The sequence below is a fragment of the Ciconia boyciana genome, chromosome 3 (assembly GCF_034638445.1).
Source record: "Ciconia boyciana chromosome 3, ASM3463844v1, whole genome shotgun sequence".
Taxonomy (NCBI): domain Eukaryota; kingdom Metazoa; phylum Chordata; class Aves; order Ciconiiformes; family Ciconiidae; genus Ciconia; species Ciconia boyciana.
Window position 1 is genome coordinate 39,322,119 of NC_132936.1, and position 25,431 is coordinate 39,347,549.

The following is a 25,431-nucleotide window of genomic DNA, read 5'->3' on the forward strand; positions in this document are numbered from 1 at the left end:
CTTCTTGGGCTGGGCTGACTGAAAATGCTTATTACTAGTCTACTTTTTTTTCTTTTTTACTTTGGTGTAGCTATATTATATTTAATATACAGTGTGTAGAAGAGAACCAAGAAGAGGTATGAAATATGTTGTAAATAAACCTGTTTTGAAAATTGTTGAGAAAAATAGGAGATAGAAAACAGACTAAACTAAATGATAAATGATACCTGCTAAAGCATGAAATAGAAAAATGAAAGTAATTTATTTGTATGCACATAAATTGTCTTTCAGATTAATAATCATGTTGCTCTGACTTGTAGTGGAAAAGAAGTTGAATGATAAATAGAAACAGTAAGTGATATGTTTCCCTCTGAGAGCTCGGGGAGAAGAAACACTGCAGGATCAACCATTTTTCCCCAATAACTGAAAAGAAATGAGAAGAAAGCACCAAAGAGACTCAGTAAATGATCTCACTAGTCAACACATCCCTATTTTTATCAGAAACTTGTACTTCAATATAAGCATAAAAATTATGTAAAGCCTAGGAATGGTGCTTTGCCTAATTTGGTTTCTAGTATAATTTGCAAAAATCAAAGGGAATTTAACCCTATATTTATGTCTTTTCTGGCTTACTTCTGAGGATAAGGAGAGCGAACAAGTTTTGGTCCAGCCACCATTTTCACAACAGCCAGAAAAGAATTCTACTTTACAAATTCCTTTGAAATCCATCTGCGGACTATGTGAAATCAGATGCATTGCAAAATATAACCACAGTCTAGATAATGCATAGGTATACATATGGCATATGACACTATTTCAGAATTAAAATCAGAATAAAATTATGGAAATGAGTTGAAATTTGAAATGAATGAATTAGTAATATCTTAGGACCTCAGGGTATAATAAAAAAGGAAGTTGGACAAAGTCTTGCACAAATGCATTGTATTAAAAGGTTACCCGAGTGAGGCAATGGTAAGGATATGAGAACTTCTGACATGTTTTTGTGAAAATAAATATCGGGGTTGTTTGGAGACATAATGTTAAACTTGCCTGAAGCTACATATTATTAGAACGATGGGTATGGCTGAATAAAAGGTTTGTCTAAATCTTCAATTTTAAAGCTATTGTGAGCAAAGAGTCAATGAATAATTTATCAGGCCACTTTTTTGTTGTTGTTGTTAAGTTGGTAGATTCTGTGTTAAACTGTGTATCGGAATATTTAAAGAGATGTCACAATGTGAAGGCACAGCATTACTCTGGAAGCAAGGCTTCTCTCTCAGTAGAGGAGAGTGCTGTAAGCATAATGTAAGACAGTGAAACTCATGTATGTCCTTATTTTGTCTACCAAGCTGAAAAGTATCTGGAAGTTGGCAAACTCTCCTTTAAAACAAAGAGTAGTACAAATCTAAGTTCAAATGTAGTCATACTGGTTTGAGTTGTTTTTCATTGTTACGTTTGCTATGGCTTTTTTGTTGTTTATTTATTTCTTTATTTCAACTGTATTACTATATTAATTGGATTTACTGGTTTGCTGAGAGTAAAAAATAAGCAAGAAAGAAAAAGAATACCTCAAGATAAGTTTTCTGTCAGTAAATGCTTGGAAAAGGTCAGAAGAGGAGAGCTAGCTAGTTACAAAGGAATTCTCTTCAGAGAGGGTATAGTGACCATTTGAAGGCATGAGGCTGAAACATGTAATAGTGAAAATAAATTGCAGTTTAACTTAGAAAGCTTCTTTTGTTACTGTGTTCAGACACCTGGAGAGATGGTAACTATTTGAAATCATGTGCTTATCAATCATTTCTCAGCAGAGAGGGCAGTAGCCCCAAAGCCTGCTCGGTGCATGTGAGAGCTGGGTGGTTCCACTGTGGGACAGGAAAAGCACAAAGCGCACAGTGCTGACAGGTGATGCGGGAGCCACAGGGAGGGTGCAGTTGCCTCACACCACAACGTGCTTGTTCTCTCTTTGCTAATGATTTTTCCAACCCACCAAACTTGTGTGGTTACCATGGATTTAGCTATGTCAGTTAAATACCTTCCATATTCTGTTTAGAGTAATCCAAACATCCTTATTTCTAATATGCAGCCTCAGGATCTTTTTATGAAGGTGGGGAAACTGCTAACTGCGCGATGTTGCAGGTTTGATTGTGGATAGCTGAAAAAGGCCCTACCAACCTAGGGCGCAAGCCAACCTTTTTCAGCATGGCAACAGTTCATTTTAGTCCAGGGAACAGTAGGTGATACACTATACACCATGTTATACTTATTTTCTGAGTAAGGATTTTGTGTTTCTGTTTGGCTTGGCATTGTCAAAGTGACAGGTTGACTCCAGGAGGTTACATTTCATATACTTAACATTTAAGTTTTTTTTTTTTTATATTCTGCATTTGGGATGTCGGCCTGGAGACTGAAATGACGATTATTTTTAAAATGCCTTTACCCAGATTGTTTACGTTTCTTTAATGGATGCATTGCTGCTATAACTTAAATTGGATATAAAGATGGTAACTCTGTGAGCTGAGATGAAGTTAAATTTAGGGAGGAAACGCTCTGCAAACATGTCAGAAGAGTGCAGGTTAAATTCTAGGTGGTTTTTTTTGTTTTTCTTTCCTTCAAATGTGTAGTTGAATAAGAGGGAAATAGTGACCAGTTCTAGATCTAGGTTGAAATATTGGTTGTTCAAATACAGTGGTCAACAAAGGGAAGAAGGGGACAAGAAAAGTACTTGTAAGTGAGCATTGAAGGATAACCACAAATTCAAGGAAGCGTTTCCCCATTTTTCTCTATGTTGTGGTATTCTGACTTAAATTGCCATCTCTTTTTTAATAAGACATGTTAGATATTCGCATAGTTTAAAATAAGAAGTGTGGATATCTGGAGTTTTGTTGATTTTAAATGTAAAATGCATGCTGATTAGGTTATAATATAGTGGATAACTTAAAAATCATTTGTTGACAGAAAGTAAAAAACATGGGAAAATATTATTTTAGGAAGAAGAAAATATTTTCAGTTAATGATTGACCTGAGTTATAACGAAGAAGATGCAAATCATCGTCTTTCATTTACTGAGTGACATAAGTTCAGATCTGCGAAATCTGAATGTTTGATTTGATCTCAAGAAGAATATGATATTTTAAAAGTAGAAACTTTAGTGTAAGATTCAGCATTCGTGTAGTGCAAGAGGACTTAACTCTAGAAAAGATGATGTCTGTTATACTGAGTATCACATTGTCACTTGAGCATCTGTTGTATGCCACTACAATGCTTTCATTGGCTAATATGTATTTAGTTTGCTTTATTCAGATCTTTTGAATTAATTTTTAACTGTTAGATGTGTCTAAAATAATTATTTGGCATTATGTCAAAGATTATTTTAACAAAGGAAACGTTTTATTGCTTTATTACAGCAGTGCTTTGAGATCTCTGTAGTGAACAGGGCTGCTTTTTTCCTCGTACTTTGCCACAAATAGTAAGACAGTCCTGAGTAGTATGCAGGCACAGTGCACAAGGGCTGAAAGAAAAGGAATCAGTAGTGTTTTGTTGGTGGGTCTGGAATCAAAATGAAAATTCCAGTCTAGTATATCAAACTGTTTTTTAGTTCAGCTATTATATATTGAAAAGTTATAATAAAATAGAAGTGAGTAGAGGGATTAAAATGTCACTCTAAACTCTGTTTTTAAGAGGTAATTGGAAGAGGTGTGTATTTACCAACGAGAGTGAGAAGTCTTCGGTCACTTTCTTCTCCCTGCAATAAACAGATAGACATAGATTTGATACTTCTGAAAAATTATGTTCTAAAGCAAATACATTCACTTAAAGATTGTTCATAATTATAAATTTGTTTTCTTACCTAGTGAATAGAGACTTGATTACTGAGAAGGCCTGTTGTATGTTCCTTATGAATTTTTAAGCTTGTCACTTGTTCCTTTTTATGAACTCATGTCTGGTGTAAGTCAGACTTTGGAATACCATAAAACAGCAATAGCAGAAATAACATTTTATGTACCTTATGTGTTTCCATCAGACTATGCTCAGTGGTAGACTTACAGTTTTATTCCGGTCATCTTTCTTCTGTGACTTCCTGTATATGCAGAAGAAGAAAAAGTGTACTTAGTTTCTTTTTACTGACAATTTGGTTTTTGTGTAATAATAAACATAATAAATAATAAACATGTTTTGTAGATTCTAAACCCAGGAGGAAGCACATCCAGTTGGGTACCTAATTTAACGTCTGTAGTACAAGCCACAGGATTTCTCTCATTTAATTCTTATTTGAACGAGAATCACTCTCAGCAAAACATCTGATGTTGATTAAGAAGTCGCCAGTATGGGTAATGCACAGATTGTTATGCTGATTTAATTTAATTTTATCATGGAAAGGAATTTGAACACCTAAAACAGTGTCATTTTTTCTGTTGAAAAATGTAATAAGCTGTTTCCACTTGTGAATTTTGACTGGGTAGAAAAGTGTACTGGGAAGTTATTAATCACAATAATAAATCTTCTTAAGTGCTCTGTACTGTTGCAGGACACTATTGAGATCATGGCTAATTATAGTTAATTATACAGTCTGGGGTTTTTTTGTTTTGTTTATTTGGGTAATATGGGGGGTTTTGCATCTTTCATTACTGTACTGAATAGCAATTGGCCAAAATAACAAGCTCAAACAGTTCTTAGTCTTCAGAAGACATTAGAGATGCCTCTCTGAAAAATTCTGAAATAAGAGGACTCTATAGAAAGTCAATTTAGAAATAATTAGCTATAATTGGAAAATCTTTATCTTTGGTGATAGAATAATAGATGTATTTCCAAAATATGATTTTTATCTTAAGAGACTAGCCTGGGATTTGCAGTATTTATTTTGCTATTCATGCTTTTAAATGCTTCTAGAAGGGGAAGCAAAGCACAATAAATTACCAAATGACAAGGCTTCTGTTTTCCATGTATTCAAATCTGTGTTTGTATTAAGTTTATTTAAATAAAAATGTGTTTCTGCAGTTACCAGCTTGGTATGTGGGCATTGTACACAGCTTAAAAAGCAATAGCTCAGTACTGTGAAATTTGAGATTTTTCTCATCTGCTTTTTAATCATCTATTAGTTCTTTTACTGAACATCCCATAGCCACGCTTGAAAAGGTAAACAATTTTAGAAAAGCCTTGAGATATTGCAAAGATGAAACTCTGAGGAATTCAAAGGGAGCAAGTTTGTGAGCTCAGGTTCTTACAGTACTTGGGACAAATCTTGAGAATCCTTGAAGTGACGTGAAATACACAGATTTGTGCTCCACAGCGATCAGCCCCTTGACCTGTACCAGAAAGTGACCATTTCAGTATTGCAGATTGGTGTGAAGCAGACAAATAGAGCAATTCTGTGAGGCTTGAAAAATGTAAGAATGGAACAGCAGCAAATCAAACCTGAAGAGGACCTTTGGGGTACAACAGATACTGGAGAGCTTATGAATTGTTGGGAAGTCTTATAACCTTGTGATTAAATTGAGACAGAATCTAGATGAAAGCTGCTTTTATTGAATAAGTGTTGATGAAGCTGTTGTTCTCAATCAAGTTTCTTTAGCTTCAGTGAAAACCATTTAGAGCCTCTTAAACAGGTTAATAGTTTGTGTTGATGTGAGACAGAAGGCTCTTAGGCACATGACTTGTGAAGGATGAGCATTTGCTGTGGAAAACACAGCTGTAGCAGTATCATCTTAACATGACTCAGAGGAAAACCAATACCACCTCACAGATGAAAAGAATCGAAGGCTGCTCTGTGAACACACTATACACAACCCCCAGCAAAAGGAGATCCACAGCCCCAGGTAACCGCTTTCCTTGTCAAAGTCACACTCAAAGACTCTACAGGCATCCAGGTATATCCAGAATTGTGTGGTGTCTGTTTTTTTTAATCCTCATGAGAAGGTGAAGTGGAAGGTAATAAGTGTCAAGACCTACTTCTACTACTTAAGAATTAAATATGGTTTTATGAAATTGTTTGAAAGTGTACAGCACTTCTTAGGTAGTTTCTTCCTCATTGATAATAAGCCTTCTGCTCAAACACCCCCATTTGCTTTTTTTCCTCTATTAAAAAGAGGCATGGTCATCTAACAGGTCAATGATTACCTATGTCTAGACTCATGAGAGTGACTGAACCTTCAATGTGAGAAGCTTGTCTCATCTCATTAGGTATGCCAAAAGGGCATACAAACAACAAAAGCAAAGGATGGTGCTCTTCATACCTTTGCTTAAAAAGATAAATAAATAACATTACAAGGAAAGTTGGCCCTCATGCTAAATGGTGATTGTGGAATGGCAAGATAAATGGTTTATCCTTTGGGCTGTTTGATGGTGTGGCAGAAACTGCTATTTTTCAATGATTTTCCTCTATCAAACTTTATTATTTATCTCATTTTTCAAAGTAGTAAACCATGAAAGAATAAGGGTGTGATACTTCTAAGGAGATAGACATTACTAAGCTTTAACATTGTATTGAAATATCAGTGCTGTAAAATTAAATGTTGTTAAATCTGCAGTTTTATTATAGATTAAGAGAACAGAAAAGTATCAGTAAGAATACATGATAGAAACAATAAAAGATTAAAAATTATATTTTGTACTATCTTCAGACTAAACAAAAAATAAACCTTGTAGGACAAGTATATTTTTCTGTATGAGAGCTAATAAAAATGGGCATTCCTGTAGTTTCTTAGAATAAAAATAGTGCCAGGTTTGTAAAAATAATATTTACATAGTATCTTCTCTGCATCCCTGGCTTACTATGGCAACTGATATGATTTAGAAGATATATTGTTTAAAATAGAGACTCTTCAATGTGGGAAAAAATATGCAAGAAATTCTTTCTCTCCCTGTAACCTCAAACTATGTAAAACTTCTGTTTTTTAAGAAAGAAAAGTGAGACCATAACCATAGAGTTGTGAGAAAACAAGTATGTTCTTTCTTCTCTATACAAGGTTCATAATGGTTAAATTCACTGATAACATATGGATAAATGTAGATATCCATTACATGACTAGAGTAAGTTCATTAGTATCAGCTGGTGTGCGATATACTTGTCTAAAAGTATAGGTTATTCAGTCAAAGTTGTTAATGTTTTTTGTTTTCAAAAGGAAGAGAATATTCTGATCAGTTAGTAAGTCCAAAAAAAAGCTACCTGTTCAACCCTGTGTTACTGCTGGTTTTGTCTAATGTTTGATAATCCTGAATCAGCCCACTCTCAGCTTTCAGGTTTTTCAAGCACTTGAGGAAGACAGAGCCCTGTTTTCCACTCAGCCATAAGTGGTTGCGTTTATGCTTTAGCTGGATAAAAAAAAGGATGCTGATGCTTTCTGCACTCAGAAAGCATTATTCGCTGTGTCAAGTTCTTTCTCCATCCTTTGTGCCTGGAAAAATTAGAGTTGTGCTGCTTTTGTATGTTGGTCCTTTCTTCTTTTTTAGTGTTAATACTTTATTTTACTTTCGGAGATCAGACATTGGCGGTTGTGCAACTGTCTTTTTGAGAAATCTGTTGGCATTCTACAGCTTTTTCAAAGCAAACCTGATCTTTTTCTGGACTTAATCCAAAGAAAGATGGTTATTATAAAATGAAAAAATGTGAAATACTTTTTTTCAAATAAAAAGTGAGATCTAAGTGCTTTACGCCAGTGGGGTATCATGAAATTTATCAATTTGGCACCCAGAATATGGTTTTTAAGTAATGGTTTGCATTTCTGTTCTGCCTTGGAGACAATCTGTCATTATTAGTCTGCTATCACAATCAAGAGTGCAAAACATTTGTAATTCTTGGCCTTTTTATTCACTCCTGCTATCCCAGCTCTTTTTCTTCCTTTTGTCTGTCCCTTTCTTGTTTTTCTTCTTTCTTGCAACTTTCTTTACAATGCTGAGAAAGCAGGAGATGAGCAATATGACAAAAAAAGATAGTAATAAGGATAAAAAAATTATTAATGCGGAATTTTGGTTGTTCTGTAGAAGAAAAGATAAATGTGATGACAGCAGAAGAGAGGCTTGTCTGGCACCTTGCATGTGCCCACACATGAAAGGTTAGGGGTGAGAGGGTTCTCAAAGGTCCTTCTCCGCCACCCAGAGTGGTGGTGTACCATCTCTGACTGAAGCAATGCTTTTTTCATGTTCTTCTAGCACTAAAAAAAATTAAGTTTGGGAGTGTTAAAGCTGGGTTCTTATCAATTTATCTTCAGAAGCACCTGCTAATTAAAGGAACAAAAAGGAGTGAGCAAAAATCTGCTAGGGCACTTTGTGGTAAACTCGATGAGATTACCATCATGAAATTTTGAGCCTGATTTACTACTGTCTTAATTTGGAGATACCGGAGTACAGCTTTCTTCATTTTACCTTTTGGAGCATCGAAAAGGTAAAACAATACTAATAGTGACCTAGTTTGTAGGTTTTGGGGTTGTTTCAAGAACATGGCAAGGAGTTGGCCTTCAGGTAACTGAAAATACTGGGTAACCAGTCCTAGGGTTTCATGTTGTTCAGACAGTGATAGCTCCTTATGAGAACTGTTGACAAAGTTATTAAATAGCAGCTTCACAGGCATTTTGGGGAGAGCACTATGGGAAGGGAGGGATGGATATAGTATGAATCAAAGATTTTTATGTGTCCATATAAAACATTTTAAATTGATCATATATGATAAAAGGCAGAAAAGTGTTGATGTTTTTGATGCATTTTGCACAACTAGAGTGTGTTTATTACATGAAGTAATACAAGTTGAATTGTTAGTCTTTTCTGATTGGTCTAAAAACACTTAAACTTTTTCCTGAGCAGAATTTAAAGGTAAGTGTTTTTATTATCTCCATCAACTGTAGAACGACCATAAATCAGAATGACACTTTTTATTTCTAAGTCTTCTGCTCTATTATTTCATAGACATTTTTCATTTCAAACAGTTCTGCTATTTTGTCATATTGCTGCTCACTGGGAATAGGGGCCAGCGAGGCATTTTCTCCAGTCGTTTTGGAAGGGCTCGCTGGAGCTGCTGTTTTCAGTGTGACTCTATCGTACCTGGTAGACAGCTGATGAATACAGCTTCTTTATACCTGTTCCATAGTTTGTTTGTTTTTTTTAGTCTACCATGCTTCAACCTGCGCTTCTGCACATGGTTTTCTTCCCATTTTCCTTTAATCAAGACGGAAGAGAGCAGCATCTGCTGAGTGTGAAGTTGCTTCTGAAGCCGAGTATCAGAGAAAACTCTCAAAAGACCCCAATTAAAAGGGGCACAAAAGCTGCCTTTTTCACAGACATGCTACAGTAGGATTTCCCATTATGAGTTGTAATTGCTTGGGGTTAAAGTAGCTTTAAAAACATATTTCTTTTTAATAGTGATTGAATTTCATTAAATAAATAGTGTATGGCCTATAAAAGTATGAGGTGGTGTTTCTGGAACTAGAATATCTTAATTACTTGGTGGAGGCTACCATGTGATGAAAACATATAGAGCAAATTGCAAAAGCCTGTGATTACAGAACACTAGTAAGCATATACTTTTGTTGTGCGTGGATGATGATAATAGAAAAACAAAGTAGAGTTGCATCGCTGAATTAGAATAGCAGGTCTTGTAAAAGGAAGTGTTGATGCATGAAAGTACTCTTGAATAATGTGTGACTATTGTATGTGTCCTTCATTCTTCTCTTCTGCCTGGAAGTGATTTGGAAAGATTGGTGTCTTCTGTTTGCAGAAGGGCTGATTTGTGGAAAGGTGGGTTTGTCTGGTAATGGACCCAGAGGAGGGGGAAAAAAGAAAACAAAAAATCCCTTTGTTGCATTGTTCAGAATAAACAGTGCTTCTTGGGAGGGAGAGGGCATTAATTTTCTAGGGTTTTTTTTGTTGGGGGGGGCAGCTGCGGGGTGTTTTTGGTTTTTGTTTTTTTAAACAAGACTTGATTACAAGTATACTTTTCTGGACATGTGTTAAACATTTGTGTGCGATATGTTAGCTTTTGTTTATGATTTGCTGTAAACTGATTTCAGATTGATATTTTGTGATGCCTTTGAGAAAAATGTAGTGCATTGTATACAAAATTGTTTCAGTAACATGTCTCTGGAAACAATGGTTTCAGGGCTTTTTGTTTTTTATTTTGAACAGGTAATGTCTGTACATGAATTGCAAGCTAGTCTCTAGTGGGGACACCGTGGGAGGATGAACACGGAGGAGCTGGAGCTACTGACTGATTCCAAGTACAGAAACTATGTAGCAGCTGTTGACAAAGCACTGAAGAATTTTGAATATTCCAGTGAATGGGCCGATTTAATATCGGCACTTGGAAAGCTAAACAAGGTATGCCTGGCAGGTGCTTTTGGAAAAGATTCAGGAACTGACAAAGGGTACTGGTGTAAAAAAGTCAGAAGTGCAAGGTTCTAGCAGTCTAATATTCTTGCAAATATTTTAGCAGTCTGAGCCAAATGTTGGGTGTGTGCAAGGAGCAAACAAATCAAACAAATGCCTTTCTAAGACTTAGAGTTGAACCCTTTGTAATTTTAAGTAAAGGGAAAAGTTATTTAAATTTCTAGTGGAAATAAATGCAACATCTTTTTTATTACTAACATTTACTTCTAATGTCATTCAATGTTATTGAAATCGTGTGAAAAATAGTAATGAATATAAATATCAGCAATATTTTTATGAAGCATGAGTTATAAAATGGAGCTCAAATCATTCATTGACCAGAGAATGTTACCATTCTGATTCGTTTTAACAGTTAATAAGTTCAATGTGTAATATCATCGTGATCTTTAATAGCAGTTTACAAATGGATACAGATTCTGATATCCGTAAAAATCTTGTTCTAATCAGTCCTATGTGTTTCTAGGCATCTCCAGTCAGGGTCACAGAGCTCCCTTTACACACACACATTTTACAAATGTGGAGCTTTGCAGAATTTGGCATAGAAAATTACAAGTCTGAAGCATTTACATTCTACCCTTTAAACTTTGTGGAGAATAAAGAATGACAGTACGGTTGGCAATGCCAATGGCATCATTTCTTTGTATAAACTCCCATTTTTTTTCATTTTTTTTGATTGTAACAGTTCTTGCTGCACGTATATACAAAGTGAAGGCTATGATATTGGGAAAGAAAAATCTAAAGATGTAAATGCAACTCTGTGTTCCAGTCCTGAAGTGATTATATAGTTTCAGGAAGTGGTAACGTTTTATATGTTGTCTTACTCTATGATGGTTTCTTAAAGTTATCCCAAACTCACTACCCGCAGTTTACTAGTCCTCTTTGAGCTACTGGCAATTGCTTTTAACAAACGGAGATAGTAATTTTTGTCCTCAAAAGGATGAGTAAAATGAAATGGACAAGCTGTAAGTAACGAGCCCATTACAAGTGAAGTTTTAAATGCCTTGGCAATTCTGTCTATAGCAAGCGTATAAGTGAAAGGCATTGCAAAGAAAAAGCTCCGTGGTACATCTTAAAAGTTTTTTTTTCTTGTGTTGTAACCTAGGTATGTGTTATGACTTACTGACCATGTTCAGGAACTCATAAAATGTGCATTTGATGTTTAACTTGTTTTGTGCTGTTTTTCTTAATGTGTTGATCTATCAGGTACTACAGAACAACGCGAAGTACCAGGTAGTACCAAAAAAGCTGACTATAGGCAAGCGCTTAGCACAATGTCTTCATCCAGCTTTGCCGGGAGGGGTTCATCGGAAGGCACTTGAAACATATGAGATAATTTTCAAAATCATTGGGCCCAAGCGTTTGGCCAAAGATCTTTTCCTCTACAGGTACAATAGTTTAAACAACTCCATTCCAAATGCATAGTTGAGATGCTTTTGGTTTCCTACATTTTATATTAATAATATTGCTTTGTTATATAGCAAGAATCAGTCAATTTCTTTCCCTCATGTTATTGGTGCTTGTGTAGTGCTCTTCTGCCGATTATTGTATATCAGAAGATAAACACATCACCTAAACTTTTGTTAGGAACCAAATTTAGTGCTAGAAAACCCGGAATTTATGACTTCTTCATTGAAATAAACAAAGTTTTGTGCATGTATGTACAGTAATTGAAGTGTTAATGTTTGTTTCAGTGTATTCACATTACATTTTTCTATTGTCATTTAAGCGGTATTGGAAAAGAATGAGTATAGTTTAGTGTGAGAAACTTTCTCTTCCAAGCAATCAAATCAACAGGACAGAAAGATTGTCTGTTTTGTTAGAATGGGGGGCAAGTACAAAATTTTTCTTACTATCAGTCTCTAGAACTGATGATAATGAAAAGGAAGGTTAACCTGAAAAGTAAGTGTAGTGAAAATATACTGATTCCTAAACCTCCAATACATTTTTGGTTGGGTGGAGCGGGCAAGACATTAAGCTATTTATTATATAATGTGTAGAGGGATGCGTGCATATGTGTATACACACAGTCATACATGGTTCTCAATCTTTAGCTATCCCTGGAGATTAAAATTTCATCAGTTTAAGAAACAGTGGAATAAAATAGAATACTGTTTAGGTAGCAAAGGTGTGTATTAATGCTTGGAAATAAATTGTATTCCTTAACATCAGCTATTCTGTCTTGCATTGTCAAGATGTTTATATATAGTTACATTTGGTGAGGGGGGGAGGGGAGCGTCTCAGTTCTGTGTTTCCACATGTTTTTTAAAGATTCCATGAACTCATAGCTCGCATTCTTTTGCTTGTGCAGTGATTCAGTAGCTGCAATATCTTGTTAACAATAAGTTCTAGGATGGTGGAAAATGCTACCTTGTGTAATGTAACCAAAAGCCATTGTTACTGATGCTTGGGAGAAGGCTGATGTTCACATTAAGGCATTATCAAAGATTCCAGTATTTTTCATGAAAGCAGAATGACAGTGTCTGAACATCAAATCTTGAAGGATGAGTAGTAGACTCACAAAGAAACGCTGTGGGGTAGCGTGCTGGTTATTGAACAAAAAGACATTTTTGCAGAAAAAAGAAACCAGTTGACAATGGTAAAGCAGTAGTTCTTCTGGATAGATAAAGGCAAAAACAATTTTTACAAACATTTTTGTACTTTGAAAAGATTTTTTTTTTCCTGTAACATGGATAACATTGTATCCACAAAGAGTTTCTTCTTAGAATAGTAGATTTCTATGTGTATATTAAAACCTTTGTCTCAAACTTACCTTTTTTACTGTTCTTTCATTTTCCTCTTCTTGTGTCAGTGGTCTTCTGACCTGAGTCCTCAGTGATTTTGAAAATTGCAGTTGTGTTCACATACCTTTGATTATTGGTAGTGTTTGTAATAATTTATGATGTTTAGTAGCAATAGCAAAACTGTTTTTCATGTGTAGGTAACAATACTAATAAAGATCATAATATTAATCTTGGCATACCAACCTGTCAGTCTGGAAGGCAGTTGTATTGCATGGTGGTCTATGCCTGCGCAAAATTCTGGGATAAAAACCTGATACTTATAACTACACCAGACATGCCTGTAACAGTCTTGTGAGACAATTTCATTTATACCTTATGAGAAGCTTCCTAAAAAAAGGTAAATTTTATTTTCCACAGTTCTGGACTATTTCCACTCCTTGCCAATGCTGCTATGTCTGTCAAGCCAACATTATTGAGTCTGTATGAGATTTATTACCTCCCTTTGGGGAAAACATTGAAACCAGGACTGCAAGGACTGTTAACTGGGATTCTGCCTGGGTTAGAGGAGGGGTCAGAGTATTATGAAAGGTAAGGATAGATAAGTTAATAAGGTTATATGCTTGATTTGGTCTTTTTTTTCGGCAACTTTTCATTAAGTACTTGTATGTGGATTTTTTTTTAAGATAGGTGGTATTTAATTTCAGCCAGTCTTATTACTTGCAATGGAATAATATGGTGAAAGATTCTTAACATTAATTATGATAAATTAACTGTTAGTTGTTCCTGTTATTGAAAGGGAATTGACATTAAGTAGACTTAGTGTTATATGTTGGTCTCTTCTCCCAAGTAACAAGTGATAGGACAAGAGAAAATGGCCTCAAGTTGTACCAGGGGAGGCTTAGATTGGATATTAAGAAAAAATTCTTCACTGAAAGGGTTGTCAAGCGTTGGAACAGGCTGCCCAGGGAAGTGGTTGAGTCACCATCCCTGGAGGTATTTAAAAGACATGTAAATGTGGTGCTTAGGGACATGGTTTAGTGGTGGATTCGGCAGTGCTAGGTTAACGGTTGGACTCGATCTTAAGGGGTTTTTTTACAATGTAAATGATTCTATGATTCTTGTTATGAATTGAAATATGTAACATGTTAGGAACACGCTGCTTGTTTCTTTTCAATGGGTTTCCTGTAAAGTAGTACTGCCATATTATTCCTAGTCTAAAATACATGCCTTAACTGAATGTAAGATAACAAACAAAGCTTCCATCATTAAGATTTACTTGTTATGACATCTAAATTGTCATTAAGTCACCTATGTAAGATACAGCAATAGTCCACCTATCTTTATAGGTTATTACTCTATTTCTAGCAGAGTGGACTGGGAGATAATAGGTCGTCTTATCCAGCAAGCCTAAGCCCTGGTTAAGTTATCTTGACTGTGGTGTCTGGGGTGCTGGGGTCAAATCTTAACATATTAAAGGATGAAGTTACACTCCAAGGCTTTGAGTTCTTGGAATTGTTCACATGTTTACATATTCTTGATACTTCCAACTTCAGAAGCTAGAATTTTCACGACTTGTATGTGAAGAGCAATTTAACATTGTCTTTTTCTATTTCTACATAGGTAGCTATACACAGTGTAGTTGTCATCACTACAACAAGGAGCAAGGACTACTCAGCTTGCCTCCCAGGGCCTACCATAGGGTGTAGAGGTGCTGCCACATGAGTGGGGAGAAATGAGGACAGGGGAAGGGATTGCTTGTGCTCAAAGAATTGTGATATTTTTGTGCCCTGTTATTGCCAGAAGTGCTCAGTGCAAGGAATGAGAGGGCAAAAGCCATTTGCTTGATTCTTTTCTTCAGTAGCTATGCTTTCCTGCTGTCTCTGAAACCTCTCTCTGTAGCAACACTTGGCTTTAAGTAGCAGATGAGGAAGTTATTTGGCTCTTTGAACATAAGGAGTACATAAGGAGAAGCTGTGGGCAGGCAGAAGCATTTTGCGAGCCAAGTTGGCCCACAGGCTTGCTAGTTGGATCACTCTGTTCAGGCTGTATTATAAGGTTCAGTGTATAACTGGGGCTTCTCTTGGCCTCAAAAGAAAGTTTTGACCTTCCTGTAACAATTTATTTTTATATTTATTAAAACTGGGGGCAGGGCAAGTGCTGTGATACATGCCCTAATTCAGCTGACTTGATTTTACTGCAGAACGAACACACTGTTGGAGAAGGTTGCCTTGGCTGTGGATCAGTCTGCGTTCTACAGTGCTCTCTGGGGTAGCCTCCTCACAAGCCCTGCAGTTCGCTTGCCTGGGATCACCTATGTCCTCTCCCATTTGAACAGGAAGCTTTCAATGGAGGATCAACTCTACATAATTGGCAGTGACATTGAATTAATGGTAATGTTTTGTTGGAACAATGAAGACATTGGTGTTATTTATATAATAATATACTTCCAAGGGTTTTAGATGTCTTCTCTATCTTTGAACATAACCTTTGAAGAGATAAAAATGCACGTTTATTTATTATAGCTCCAGTTAAGCTGATGTTTTTGTGCATGACAAGTGTTGCAAAGCTGAGTTAATGTTTCAGAATGCTTAGGTTTTGTATAAAACTTTCCATTCATGACACACTTCAGTTAAAAGTGGTAGAGTTTTAGTGTATTTTTTGAAAAATATATAGAATATGATTTTGTCTTTTAAACTTAGGATATTAATTGGTAATATAAAAAAGCAAAAGCTTAATGTTTGGATAGTTCAGGGAATCTGTGTTGATTATATGTTTCTTCAGTGGTCAAACTTTTTATTTTCCTGTTTTATCTTGTTCCATTATTTAAAATTTTAAAATAACTTCATTTCGTACATATTGCTATTCATAAACAACTGTTCTTATTTTATGAGTGTTCTCTTATATCTACCTTCTTAAAATAATACAGTAAATAACTATTTTGGGGGGTCTGCCGTTACTTCAGGTGGAAGCAGTAAGCACATCAGTGCAAGATACCAGTGTTTTAGTACAGAGGAGCACATTGGACCTCATCCTTTTTTGTTTTCCTTTCCACATGAGCCAGGTAGGTTATTAACATAAGAGAGATTAATTGGCAAACTCCTAAATGTACTCCACTTCTTAAGTCAGTAGCAGTATTTAGTCAGTCTTTGTTAATGATTTTCTCCAAGCTTAAACAAGAGTCATATGTAAGAGTTTCTCTGATAGGTTTGGCCATTCTCATGTCGTGATCTCTGCCCTTCTGCTTTTTAACTTGATGTCTTAATTTCGAAGTTAAAGTTAACTTCCATATATGCAAATCCGATATAAATTATGATGTTTAGTCTGTGAAGAAGCTTTTAATTTGCTCTAATTTGATGAGAAAAAAAATTATCTGTTCATGTGCAAGTTTCCAATTCTCAATGTTCAAAAGCAGCAAAAGTTAGTATAACTTTTTGTATATAACTCTCAGAGTATAGAGTATAACTCTTAGTATAACTGATTCAGAACACTAGAGAATTAAAAATGATTATTGGTTTTGGGTCAGTAGTTAGCCCTAGCAGTAGTGGGAAATAGACCTTACAACTTCTAGGTAATCTTTTTTGGACTGCATTTATTGTTAGGCACTTTCTGTTTTTAAATGATCCTTGATTTATTTTACTCTTGGAGGAAAACTTATACAAAGTTGATTCTCACCTTGTTAGAAATTGTGGAAAACCTGTAGAAACATCTGTGTTCTTGCTTGTGGAAACAACATTTATCAGTTACTATAGGAATATTTGAAGTGTCTCTGTTTAGATGCTAGAATGGTGGAATTATCAATGCAGCATTTTTTTTTTAATATTAAGACTTATACAAACATTGAAAGTATTAAGAGATTGAAAGGTATTTGAAATTCTTCAGTGATTTTTTTTTTACACTGAATTTTAGTTGAATTTACTCCCAAGGCTTTTGCCTAATAAACAAAATGAAATGTCTTGTAACAAAAATGAGCTGTTAATGGAGTCAAGTATTTTTGCTGTTCATAAAAGGTGCATAATATTACAAAGTGTCTGTTCCAAATAATCATATTTTGTTTTCCTAAGAGCAAGATTATGTTTTCTTGTACTATTCCAAATTCAGAAATGTCAGAAGATGAAATTAACTATGTTTTAGTGCAGATTAAGCTGCTAGCATAGAAAAAGTGTTACTTTTCATAGTTAAATTTAATCAAGTTTCTAACTTCTTCAGGCAACACGTCCAGACATGATCAGAATTTTGTCAGCAGCCCTTCATGTAGTACTGCGCAGGGATATGTCACTCAACCGAAGGCTTTATGCATGGCTTCTAGGTAGGTTTGTATTTAATTTCATTGTTCACTAAAAGTGGAGGGAGGATCATGTATTCATAGCAGTATTTTGCCATATTGCGGAGAAAGATTCTTGGAAAATTAAATGCTGAATTTGTATCGCAAGTAAGAAAGGCACTATCTCTCTCCATGGACATAAAACGTGAAGAACGTCATGCTGGAACTCTTTCCTGTTATATAAATTATTGGTACATTTTCCTATAGCAGCAATTATGGGCCACATTCAGGGGTAGAGCCTGGTGCACTAGGCCTTCATAAATAGGCACTGAAAGGCAACTTTTGTCTCCCTAAAAACATAAAATGGAAAAAATGGAGAACAGGCATTACAGAGTGTGAATGGCAGTTGGAACACAACAGCACAGAAGGGATGAAAATAAAAGAATTTTGAAAAATGTTGATATTACCTTGATGGAGGCTTGCGTATGCAGACTTTAAGCTTCATTAGATATTTGCATGGCTGAATTAACAAATCACCAATCACTTATCTTCCCCATGCAACTAGAACATTATTTCCATGCCGTTCTGGGGTAAAAATTGATCAATGACAGGACACACACTTTTACTTCTACCAAATGGCAGAATATCAATACAATACACATTTAATTTTTTGTATGAAACCAGCGTGTAATTAGAAGACAGTAGCAGAGAATAATAGCTATTTAGAAGACTCTTAACTATTTAGGGAATATTTAGAAAACTAGAAATTAGAAAATGTTTACTCTTATTCAGCCTTGTTATTTTAAGGAAATAAAGCCTATGATCACATGAAACTGGCCTGTTACTCTTTAAAACCACTTTTAGCCCATTTGAGAGAAGTCAGGATCTCTGACATGGGAGTTCCTAAGAGTGTCACAGAAACTGGGGACTGAATGGAGAGACATAAAGTGGTTTCTCTACTTGAGGGGAAGATTGTTTTACGGTCTGCTGTAACCTTTTTTGTTTGGCTTCCCAGCTCATGAGCAAGCACAGATGTGTTTCTCAGGCTACCCAGAACCCTTCCCAGCAGCTCTTGCATCTTTCCCAGCTGATAGTTAAGACATCAGAGGCAGGTAGCCTGTGGGTGATTGGGGAGCAAGGAAGTAAGTAGTCAAGGGGCATGAGACGGAACTGAAGTTACGAAGGGAGGGATGAAGTCAGCAACAGTCTTTTGCATGAGGGGGTTGGTTTTGTTGCTGTAGAAGTTGCAGGGATTTAGAAGATAATTATGAAAAAATCCTGGCTTCTTTAGTGAATCATTTCTCAAGACACTGACTTGCAAATTACTCATCTTTTAAAGAAAGACGGTGAAATGCACTGTCGTGCTTCATACCTACATTTTTGAATTTAGGGAAAAAATAATTTCCAGATTAAGCACTGCACTGATGTTTCATCTAAATTTGGTGGATTAGATATGTCTTTTTGCTGTCATTGAAAAAGATATTTTATGTGTTTAAAATATCATGCTACTTTTTTAGTTGTGGAACCTTCTTCTGCTTCTTTCATGAGCATAGTCTCCACTGAAAGATAATATAAGTTCAGAAGATAGTTTTACAGTGACTGTTCCTGATCCTGTTTTGTGAACAGCTAGTGCCTCCCTTTGCTATGTATTTGGATAGACCTTCTGGCAATATAGCTTTTTTGCTTGTTTTTCTTTTGATACTGTGCTGCTTTTATATTATCATGATATTCTACTCCTAATATAAAACATTGGGGAGGGGGGTCAGTTATGTTGGAAGACTCTCTGAAGTCTGATGTTCTGCATGACATTATTCAATTCTGGTTTTAGCTATTCCTTCCAATTGTTTTATAGCTCGGAGTGGTCTATTAACATTCTCTAGGCATAAAAATCACATTACATCTCTTTAAATCCAGGTTAGCTTAACCATTGTTAACAGTGGTTGTTTTAAGTTGCTGCTAAAGGGCATGCATCTTCTCAGGCTGTCCTTCTATTTTTGTCACTTCGGGACAAAAACTGTGGAAAATGCTTCTGTGGAATGGGGTGATATCCTGACCGACGACTTCTTGATTTTATTTTTTTTTTTAATTTTGTTTCCCTTAAGCCTATTATTTTTGTAGAATAAAAAAATTACTTGGTAAAAGAAAAGATACAAATTTACAAAACAAAGGTCTATCTCCTTCATGTAATTTTGAATAACAAAATTGATTTTGTGTAATATGACTGATATTCTATGTAAGTGCCTTAGTCATGTCAGCGTGTTTTAGTGATCATCTCTTTATGTTTAAAATACTGAATTTTGTGTTCTCATAATAATATTAACATTGAAATATTTTTGTGGGACAGGTTTTTTGAAGATACTCTAGGACTATGTGGTTTGTGCAGTGTTTGTGAACATTTGTTTCTTTTGTACAAGAAGTAACTTGATTAATAATGTTGCATAAAACTAAAGTTTGTAATTTGTGTGCAAACTGCTTGCATGGAAGTATCACTTAGTTTCCTATATTAAACTCTATAAAATCATCTTTCTCTTGCCAACATTACTTGGACTTCATCTTGGTAAGTTATCAGTGCTAGTGTGTTGATTTCTAGAAATTTCAAGAAATTGGCAAAATATTCTATTAAGAGACAAATACTTATTTGTCTTGTCTTTTGTTTGCTTGAAGGTTTTGATAACAATGGTGCCCTTGTAGGACCCAGAAGTACAAGGCACAGCAATCCCGAGGAGCATGCCACTTACTATTTCAACACCTTCTCTAAGGAGATGTTAGTCCAGGTAGCTATATGATGTTTTATTGTGGCATATATCTTCATAAATGGATGCTGATCAAAGGTGCTGTATCTTTTATCTTTTGACTTGCCATTTCAATGTGACCATGTAATTTCTGTCTTTTTCTGGTATTGTGTCCTACTCTTCTAAAACCTTCTCAGTGGAAAAATGAAGACATGGGATAATGTGTTTCTTTAGAATAACAGTACAATCAGGACAAATATTAGATTTTTCTCTCCTGTTCCACAATGAGTGTAGCATACATGGAAGATATTTGATTATGAGCCCAGCACATTGGAGCCTGTTCTTTCATAAAACGGGACTGGAGAATTCTCTTCTTCTATAGATATGGAAACTCCTCTGTGTCTTGGGAATTGGAAAAATTTGATCAGATAGTACTCAGAAGGTCTGAGTAAGAAGGGTCTTCCTCCCCTCTAGGCAAGGAGAACATCTTTTTTGCTGTCCATTGGTGGTCAGGAATAGTTGATCAAATTGGCAGTCATACTGTTTGACCCTAAAAGCCCTGCTAAGTGAGCTGATATCACCTGGCCTCAAGAGCTGTGCTCCCTTCTCTCACAGTAGTTAAAGTATACAGATGTCTTTCAAGATGCTATGAGTCTGATCTTGAAATCAGGAAGACATTTTAGCATTAAGGCAAATTGATAAGGTCAGGATTTTTCTGATAGTCAGAATTGCGGTGCTATATATGGAAATGAGAGTGGGGGGGTTCCAATATTAGTAGCTGACACAAGAATATTTAGGTCATCACAACTTAAAGCTGATATCCAGCACAGAGCTAGCACTTTCAGTTTTATCTGAAGGTAATGACATCTGCTGTTCTATTGATGAGGAAGAGACCCCAGAATTCCAGTGCAGCAAGGACCTCGTTGGCACACTTTCACCCTTCTCTTGTCACCCTTCTGCCTCCCATGGCAGATGATTCAGAAATTATCCAAGCGTAGAGGAGAGGCCTGATGAGATAGTTTTGCATGCACAAAATGTGGTGAGCTTTTAGCAACATTTAGGTATTTGTTAATAGGTTGTGGTCTTCCTTTTTAATCTGTCTATCTTTCGAGCTTAATCAGTGTCATTAAAGCTCTTCTGTCTGAAAAGACTAAGAGTGTAGAGTTGATATAGTCTGATTTATTTTTTTTTTTTTTTTTGTAGCAGGCACTACTGCTACAGTAGAATGGAGAGTGGCCATTTTTTTATAACGAGGATAATTCACTTGTGTTTTGCTTTAAATTTTTTTATGGACATTAAAATCAGTGGCTTGCTCTACATAATACAAATTGCATATGCCTTCTAAAACCATTTTCTGTCTTTTGAAAGCCTTCAAAAGCATTGCTCCTTTTTGCCTTCTTCCCTAGCAGTCTCTTTGTGTGTTCTTTTATCCAGTCCATCCCCATCTTATTCATTGATACAATGTACTGAAAATTCTGACCTTCTAAAGGCATATTCAAGTATAGAAGATTTTTCTTTCAGGATACTGGCTGATAATACTTGGTTTGTAGCAGGGTCGAACCTGTTTTCCTGCCTCTCTTCTTTCCCATCTCTCTTCTTTCTCTTTTGTCCTCCTTTTTTAGAAGCTGTAAAAGAAACAAAGTAGTTTCAACTCAGACAAAGAAGCCAGCCACAGAGAGAAAACCAAGCAAAATATGTGGCAGTTTCATTGGGCTTTTTTAAATTCTGCAGCTCATTCCCTAAACTGCTTCAGTATAGAAACTCAATTTTCCCATTTGTTTTGAAGTTGTCATTGCTATCTAGTCAACTTAGTCAAGAAAGTTTTCTGCCACATAGGTGGGTATATCCTGGATGGACAGATTATGATTTATTAAGCCCTTAATATCTACATGCCTTACCTTCTCAAACAATTTCTTCATCACTTTTCATGTCTTATTCTTATGAAATTTTGAGTTAGTATCTGTTTATAATATTTTATTTTTACTTGAAGTATATACAAGTTATCAAATTCTGTTCCATGGAAATATTCTCATAGGCAAAGTTGCAAGAATACTTAAGCATGGAGAGAGTGAGCTGCAGTGAGATGAAATAGTGGTCTCCACTACTGAGACTATTCCCTTTATATGTAGCTTTTATTGCATCTTTCTTGTAAAAACTGTTTTCTGGTTTTGGTTTTGTTTTCCTAATATGCTTTTTGCTCTTTGTAGGCAATGGTTGGAATATTACAAGTTAATGGGCATGGAGAAGAAAGCACACTGATGCAAGACTTAAAGCCTTTTCGAATTCTTATCAGTTTGCTGGATAAGCCTGAACTAGGTAATTTTCCTATTACTTCATATTATTTCTAATCTTTAACTTGTTTTACATGATTTTGCTTTGAGAATTTTTCTCTCTTGTTGGTCCAATTGAAAAAACTGTATTCTTGGTACTGGCAGGTTAGCTAGATGTCTTAGATCTTCCAAGCTGCTAATTTAATTCATTAGATTTACCTTTTACCAAATGCAATTTCTTCTACTTTCAACACAGGAAATAGTAAGTTAAAGCCATAGAGAGAACTGACTGCATGTTGGCAGAAATGCAGATTGGATTTTTTCCAGTTCTTTAATCAAATAGTGACTTTCACTGTTTTAAATCTCAGCTGTTGCTTTTGGGAATAATCTGCTCTTTCTCCTAATATATACATAGAGATGAGAGATATTAACAAGAAAACAATTTTTTTTTTTTTTTTTTCAGAATAATTTATCCAGAGGAAGCAAGTATTTTTTTGGTTTTGTGGGTGGTTTGTTTGGGGTTTTTTTTTGTTTGTTTGTTTTTTGTTTGTTTTTTGTTTGGTTGGTTTGTTTGTTTTTTGTTTGGGGTTTTTTTCATTTTCCTTTCTCCTGTTTAAAGTGTTTAAATGCACTTTTTAGCAGGTGAGTGCAGAGGACTATGGGACAAAAGTAGATGAGGCAAAAGTATTTACAACAATTATTACAACAATTACAACAATTACAACTGGATATCTTGTCTTTTTCTTTGGAATAGCAGTTTTGGAGGTGACTGAAAAAAAAAAAATTTTGAGGTCTATCCTAAAATTTGGGGACAGGATAATAAAAGCATGAAAATACAACAATTAAAGACTTACAGCTTGAAAGGAAGTGGTTAAGACAGACTGCAAAGAACAAAATATGTGACAAGAATTTGTCATCTTGCTGGTAATTCGTGATTTCGGGGGGTCAGTTTAAATTTTCAGAGGCAGTGTGTACGTTAAGATTTCATGAAGTGAGCAGAGCTATGAGGATTATTTCAGCAAACTGAGATGGAATAAGCTAATAGGATTTCTGCTTAACTCAGCACACTCTCACTGAAGGAAGCTCAATGAAGCTAGGAGAAAGCATGAAAAAGCAAAGGATATTTCAAGCAGGATCACTTTGTGAACTCCTTTCAAAATAAGGTGGTGTTTTTTCCTTCAAACTTGAGATTTAGCTCAAATCTGAAGGAGGCGCTATTTCAAAAAGTATCCTGCAGACTATATCGAGAATTAATGAAAACCTGCCTCAAATTAAAAGGAAGGAAGATGCTCAAAATATTTTACCTTGTATTATGGAAGATGCTCAAAATACATTTTATTTTCCATATGATAGCAGCATGAGCTAGCTTATGGGTGGGTATTTGAAACTGTTTGGTTGAAAGCTACCTTTGATCAGGAATCCATGTAGTCACATTTACATGTTACTGAGCTGAGCTAATAATCCCTCAAAGAGGGTGTGTTGGCTTGAATATGGGCTACACTGCTGTGACTGCATAGCTTTTGAACTAGGTGTGTTTGTATCCAGCCATCGTTGTACACACATTGTATGGGAAAAGAACTCCGCTTGTGCTTTGTATACTCCCAGGCATTACAGTTGCCTGTGTATTTCTGGAAGGCAAAAAAATTTCTGAAATTGAGGTAGTTTATGAAATTGAATAGAAGGAATTTTATGGTTTCAGTGACCAAAGCTAGCTAATGATTTGGATAGTTCCCAGATGTGGACTGTTAGTGGTGCTATAATGCATAAGACTGTGATTGGTGGTATTCCTCCCTAGGTCCTGCCATCCTAGAGGATGTATTGATTGAAGTGTTTCGAACGTTATATACACAGTGCAAAGCAGAACTGGAGCTTCAGGCAGAACCTTCTTTCAACAAAGATCACACACAGCTAAGCAGGTGAATAATGAATATAATGTATTTTGTATTTAAATAATATATCTTTTTGTTGCTGAAACCATGACTGTGAAGCCTGTGGGACTGTGACCTGGTTTCTTCGTGACACATGATACAGTATTCATTGACATTAATTGCAACTTCTGTGTTCAATGCAAAGGTCTGAAGGGCTATGGCTCTTTTTTTTTTTTTTAAATATTTAGCATACGTTTTGTTCTTTATCCATGACAAAAGTGCTTGCTTGATACAGCTGGAAGTCAGTAGGTCAATGGTATAGATTAGTTGTGGCATTCTTTACATCTGTATTCTTCAAAAAAAAAAAAAAAAGAACCAATGAGCTTTCTTATAGAGTAAAAATGAATAGTGCTACAAGACGGCCAGAGAGGGGGATAAAAAGAGTTTCAAGATTTGAGTTGAATTCTTAAAAGGTGGAGGGAAGAGGGAAGTTCAGATCTGGGGGGTAGAAACAACTGTAGGAATGATCATGGGAAAACAAATTATTAAAAATATGGTTAGTAGGTAAATAAGAAAGGATAGAGAAGAAACCTAGCAACCATGAAAAGACAGTGATATGAGGAGCCTGCCAATATACTGAGCCCTAGAGCACCAACCACTGTAGGGATGAGGGAAGGATAATTTGTCAATGTTAACTGGCAGTGGGTAAACTCACGGTGATGTGTAGTTACATTACTTGGAAATAAAGTATAAAAATATAAAATGTTCATTTTATTTTATTTCAGCAAACTGAGAGAAAACAAGAAAACAGCAGAATTGATTAAAACTGCCAATCTTCTCTTTAATTCCTTTGAGCCTTATTATATGTGGGATTACATTGCTCGTTGGTTTGAAGAATGTTGTAGGTAGGTTATAATACTTAACCTCTGTATGTGTAAAGTTGAAGTTGATTTTTGTCTTAAGCTTTTTTTCTTTGAAGAAGTTAGTAATGTGATCATTTAGTCTGTAAGTCTTTTTCTTCCTCATCGATTTAACTTTGATCTTTTGGCCAATTTCAGTCAGATATGATTGGTGGTCTCAGCAACGTGAGTTCTCACAAACTTAGTGTCTGGGTAAAATCAAGAGACAGAATTAGCACCTCTGCTGAAAGGAAGACTCCAGAATGATCTTAAAGCTAGTTTGTTTTGTTCTATCTGTCCAGTACAGGAT

General features: G+C 35.5%; 1 protein-coding gene across 1 annotated transcript in view; it reads left to right on the forward strand.

Annotated features, from left to right (window-relative positions):
- Positions 1-25,431, forward strand: part of DOP1A (DOP1 leucine zipper like protein A) — a 68,509-nt gene that overhangs the window by 1,997 nt on the left and 41,081 nt on the right. The window contains exons 2-11 of the mRNA XM_072855383.1: positions 10,090-10,281; positions 11,554-11,735; positions 13,509-13,679; positions 15,292-15,481; positions 16,054-16,152; positions 17,298-17,397; positions 20,017-20,126; positions 22,292-22,400; positions 24,150-24,270; positions 25,008-25,127. Of these exons, the coding sequence (XP_072711484.1) occupies positions 10,144-10,281; positions 11,554-11,735; positions 13,509-13,679; positions 15,292-15,481; positions 16,054-16,152; positions 17,298-17,397; positions 20,017-20,126; positions 22,292-22,400; positions 24,150-24,270; positions 25,008-25,127 (1,340 nt within the window). The 5' untranslated portion in view covers positions 10,090-10,143. The remainder of the gene's footprint in view (positions 1-10,089; positions 10,282-11,553; positions 11,736-13,508; positions 13,680-15,291; positions 15,482-16,053; positions 16,153-17,297; positions 17,398-20,016; positions 20,127-22,291; positions 22,401-24,149; positions 24,271-25,007; positions 25,128-25,431) is intronic.